The 5,470-nt window shown below is 36.1% G+C and overlaps 1 protein-coding gene across 1 annotated transcript in view; it reads left to right on the top strand.

Annotated features, from left to right (window-relative positions):
* Positions 1–273: 273 nt before the first annotated feature.
* The window catches only part of ITGBL1 (integrin, beta-like 1 (with EGF-like repeat domains)), a gene marked incomplete at its 5' end in the record, with an annotated part of 68,320 nt that continues 63,123 nt past the window's right edge, over positions 274–5,470 (top strand). Inside the window, 2 exons of the mRNA XM_009865289.1 lie at positions 274–414; positions 4,168–4,314. Coding sequence (XP_009863591.1) covers positions 274–414; positions 4,168–4,314 — 288 coding nt within the window. The remainder of the gene's footprint in view (positions 415–4,167; positions 4,315–5,470) is intronic.

The following is a 5,470-nucleotide window of genomic DNA, read 5'->3' as shown; positions in this document are numbered from 1 at the left end:
TATTGATTCCTAACAAGGCTCAACAGCAAAAAGAAACTTAAACAGGAAGCCAACTTGTTTGTATAAAGTATTACTTCTAAATAATCATAGGAGGTTTTAAATCACAGAAGATGAGCATATGCTCGTGATTAACACTTGCAGTTTTGAAACTGCACTCCTGTAAGAGCAGAAAATTCACAAGAGTAAATTCCTGTAATCAAACTTCCATTACTCTAAATTGCTCAGTTAATCTTCTACCTCTGACTCTCTTTATTTTTTTTTCCTCTTTCCTAGGCACATGTGTATGTGGGGAATGCACGTGCCATGATGTGGATCCAACTGGCGACTGGGGAGATATTCATGGAGATACTTGCGAGTGCGATGAAAGAAACTGCAAAGCAGTATATGACAGATACTCCGATGACTTCTGTTCAGGTAAGGAATATGTATGAAAGAAACTTATGTGTAGTTTTATAAGAAAAGCATCCAATTAATCTAATCTTGCTCTTCCTTAGTGCTCCAGTTCTAATTTTCCTAGCAGAAAATATAACAAGCTTTAGTTGTTTTCTTTTGAGACTGGACTTTTTAAATTAAAAGACACTTCTGAAGAAAAAAAAATTCAAATTCTAAAGAAATGCCTTTTTTTCTATGCCTTTTAATAACATCATGTCAATATTAATTACTTTAGGTGCTCATCTCCCTTCTAAAACTCTTGTGTTGAGTGTAACTTAAGATCTCTTTCGTCTAACCTAATGTCCCCTTTCCTGGAGACTTTCAAAACCCAACTGGATGTGTTCCTGTGTGGCCTGCCCTAGGTGATCCTGCCTTGCAGGGAAGTTGGACTAGATGACCTCTAGAGGTCCCTTCCAACCCTGGACATTCTATTTTTTCTATGATTCTATAAATTGGAGAATAGTTGAAACTTTAAAATATATATATATCCTAATTTAGAGAATCTGTTATGTCATGTTACTTGGCAGGGAGAGGACAAGCCAGAGGAAGAAAATCAAGGAAAAGTGAATTAATGAGTTAATGAAAAAGAGTACCCTGAGAATACTAATTGACCTGACAATAAGTAGAGGATCACTATGTGGAAAATAGGAAAGCGTGATCCGGCTACACATCACTGACTGCACATCTTAGACACTTTCACTTTCCTTTTTTCTTCTACTTGTACTTCAGAATATTATACTCTAATTAGTTAAGGTCCATCCAGCCATCTGAGATTTGCATTGTATTTAGACTGATGCTTCATGTTTTAACTAACAAAAGTTGAGATTTTGAGTGAGACTTGGCATACGATTTTGTATAGCTGCTGATAAAGATGGTAATACTGAGCAGGAGAGAAGAATTTTGATCAAAACACAGCATGCAGTTTATACACACAGAAACTTTACCAAACAAAATGAGGGTGGTTTTGCAGTGACTTGACAGATTACAAGTTGTCAGCTCTAATGCATCCTGTAGAAATCTGATCCCGCCTAATTAATAATAGCAAGATTGCTGTCACATCAAGGAAAAGAATGATGTATATTCTTCTCTTATTATTAGACTGAGAGATCCATCATAGAAAGATCATAGGAGTTGTCTGTAACAGGGAGAGACCATAGAACCATTAAGGTTGGAAAGGACCTCTAAGATCATCTAGTCCAACTGTCAACCCGATACTATCTAATCAACAAAAATGTTAGTACTACTTCTTATTCTTATCCCTTCCCATTATATTTTAGAAAAGCCTAATTTAGTCCTAGCCAGCCATCTGAGTAGGCATTCTTCAAGTAGATGGTGCAAAAAATATGTTTTCATGTGAAGCAGTGTGAACAATGTCTTATAGTTCTGCTGTTTAGTTTTGTTTCAGAAATGGACAAGATCACAAGTATTAATTTTGATTTATTGTGGTAAACAGAATCTGCAATTAAATAAAATGTTTACTAGTAGAATTATAAATAGGCAGTTGTGGTTTTTTATGCAAAATAAATTTACTTAGTGCACAAAGTGTGCACGTGTTAGGTGTGTCTCCAAAATACCCTATTTTTTCTCACAATTATTTGTAAATTGATTTAGGGTGGATCTAAATGGGATTAATCAGATTAGGGAATATAATCCATCTCCCTTAAAGCCTACATCAGATGGAGCTGATACAAAATTTTTTGTGTTTTATTCCGTCTGTCTAATAGGTGGAGACAGGAAATCAGATTGTCCTGAGTAGCAGATTGAAATAATAGGAAATCATGTTTACGTGTAAAGAGTTTTACTGTAACTGAATGAAGTGCTGTGTTTATTTCATAAACAACAAGTAACGGGAATTGACAGCCCTGTTGTGAGGATGTAACATCACACAACAGCAGCTCCTTCCAGAAGCTTCATAAGACTCTGGGTCATTGTCAATTTGTAGAACCTCATATTGGCAACTGGATGATTTCTTTAAACTTCTGAAGTGCGATTCAGTATGTTAATGAATGATTTTCTTTCGGAGGTGTTCACAACATTAAAATGATTTTCTTCCTTTAAAGACAGTATAGCTTTCATGACTTGATATAGAAAGGAGTCATCCTAAGAAAATTCCTACATTCACACATCCCATTAGCTCCTTTACTAATAAAGAAAATACTGTATGAAAGAACATCACCCTCTGCATCAGGGAGCACATGTCCTACTCGCAGGCTTTTAGCAGGTACACATAAAAACAAGGGACAGAATCATAGAGTGGTTTAGGTTAGAAGGGCCTTAAAGATCATCTAGTTCCAACCCCCCTGCCATGGGCAGGGGTACCTCCCTCTAGACCAGGTTGCTCAAAGCCCCATCCAGCCTGGCCTTGAACACTCCGAGGGGGGGGGGCTTCCATACGTTCTCTGGGCAACCTGTTCCTGTGCCTTAGTACCCTCATCATAAAATATTTCTTCCTAATATCTAATCTGAATCTACCCTCTAAACAAAGGGAAGGTTTTAATGCCTTTGAAGGAAAAATAACTAACGTAAATAAAAGGTATTCTTGTGAAATTATTAAGACTTGCATTCTGGGAACTACTCGTATAACGTATCGAATGCTTGTTCCCTCCCGTTTTCTCCTTGTGAACCAATAAATGCGTGTTTTCTAAACATAATAACAGCTACTATTAAAATGCAAGTACAGTTAGAAAGAGATATAAAATCTCTGTTGCTATGGTTTTCAAGAAGAACCTTGATAGACAAGTGGACATCAGAGCAATGCTTTGGGGCCTTGTGTCTAGTGAAGGATGACTATGTGAAAATTCTGAGAGAAGGTCTAACCTTCTGTTGGAGATCATGAAAATAATATGTGATTTTTGCAGCACAGAATGTTTTTGCTAATACTCAAGCTTTCCTCATCCAGTGCAAGAAACATTTTTAATTGCTAGAATCCCACTGCTTTATGCAAAGAGCATTGGGCTCATGAGGAAGGAAGGGAGGTGGGCAATTAGCTTAGCATTTCTTGGTCTGGATATGTTAGCAATCATAGAGAGGAAATAAATTGTTTGCTTTCCAGGAAGGATTCATCCCTAACTTCTTGGCTGTCACATTTATTTAAGAAACTCTCCAGAAAAGCTTCTGTGGAATTCAATTGCTTTTCCTCAAATCAACTTGCACAGTGAAAGTTGTATTTATGTTACTGTGTTCAGAGATGGTAAGGAAGAGTCAAGTTAGCTAGTGAGACACCAAAACCACATCTAGCTGAGTTATTGAAAAGAGAATTATGTCCAGTACTTTATTATCTCCACATCACTATTTAGTAGAAGACACTGTCTTGAGACTTGGAATTGGTGTGATACTGCTTGTATCTAGTGGGTCACATGGACTGCAAGTAGATGAAAGATGATACTGATACATTAGAAAACATGCTGCAACTGTGGTAGGAAAAGAATATAAAGGTAAATTAAGTATTGCCCCAGTTTTATAGACAGTGGTAAAACGTGTATTTTAACCTCTACTCTAGTCTTGAAAGAGCAGCACGTGCTAAGTGGCAAAAACATCCCTTAAGAAAAAATATTAAAAGGAGATACAGCTCAAATGGAGTGATAGACCAGTGCTATTTTCAGAAAAAAAAAGTAGGTACAGTGAATTGATTGTATTTTTTGCCAAACTACAACTTTGATAAAGTTCATCTAATCATGAGAATTTAATACCTCTCATCAGTATGGAGGCTAATCTTTAATTCTATTCATTGTAAAGGTCATGGACAGTGTAATTGTGGAAGGTGTGACTGTAAAGAAGGGTGGACTGGGAAGAAGTGTGAACATCCACATTCTTGTCCAATGTCAGTTGAGGAAAGTGCTAAGAAATGTCAAGGAAATTCCAATTTACCTTGCTCTGGAAGAGGTAAGCACATTTCTGGAAGAATTTTCATGCCCTTAAAATGTATTTCCATTAAAAGAATTTTTACAGATGTCCATCATTACAGTACTGAAAAATGTGAACTTTCTTGGCTTACACTGCATGAATCACATCTGCATAACTTGTGACTTATGAGAAGGGAGGGGGGGAATAAAAGGTCACCTGTTTTTCCTGTCATCTACTGCCTTGTATTTTATTTTACATATCTCAACATTTGTTTTGGAGGTTTTCAAGGATTCTTTGAATATTGCTGCAGTTGAGTCTTTACTAAAGACACATTTAAAATATGAACTATTCTGCGCCTTCTTTGACAAAGCCAGCACGAGATTTTCAGTTTGTGTGAAATGTTTTGGCACAATTGTGGTAAGAGCAGTTTGTATTTACATTGCCTAAGAACCTGACGTAGTGAGTGCAGGACTGACTTCTAAAATGCAGTTTTCTTCACTGCAGTTTGCTAGTTAGCCACTGGCTTTTCATTTCTTTGTATCATTGTAGCTTTTCAAAAGCTTTGTCTGAAAAAATATACTAAGTCATACATGCAATTGAAATACATATTGAAAACAAAATGAAACTTTTCTCAGAAGGAAAAAGACCTGCTAGTTCTCATCTGTCACTGAGTGAAATGTGCTTTTCTGCAGAGGGAAATTAATATGAGACAGACTTTTGCTAGAACTGGTAATTGAAGTTGTTATGAATTCTGCCCACTTAAGTATTTGCAGGGAAAGGTCTAAAGCTACTCTGGAATTATTACATTTGACTCTAAATGTCATTTCATTTGCAATTTCTTCTTTTACTAATACTATCTAACATAGTCAAAAATTGTAGGCTGTCCACCCAAGTTAGCACTGTGATAATTATATTTTCTCCACTGTAAATGTGTAGCAGCTCTTAACTTAGTAAATGCAGCATTAGCTGTATCTTAAAAGAATTAGGTATTAACAAATTGTTGCTTGCTTTTTTCTTGCTTAAGCTACAGTTTTCCAGTGAAATACATTTCTCTTCTCTTGCTAAAAATTCTCAAAGGAATTATTCGAATACAATTATTAGAATCTCTATTAGAAATAGAGAATGTATGAACAATGCAAACTAAGAGAATTGTCACATCCAGATTTTGAGAATTCTATGTTCCTGTAACTATGTC

The sequence above is a fragment of the Apaloderma vittatum genome, unplaced genomic scaffold, assembly GCF_000703405.1.
Source record: "Apaloderma vittatum isolate BGI_N311 unplaced genomic scaffold, ASM70340v1 scaffold2972, whole genome shotgun sequence".
NCBI classification, from domain to species: Eukaryota; Metazoa; Chordata; class Aves; order Trogoniformes; family Trogonidae; genus Apaloderma; species Apaloderma vittatum.
Note: the sequence above shows the minus strand (reverse complement) of the source record. Positions and strands in the feature narration are given on the sequence as shown.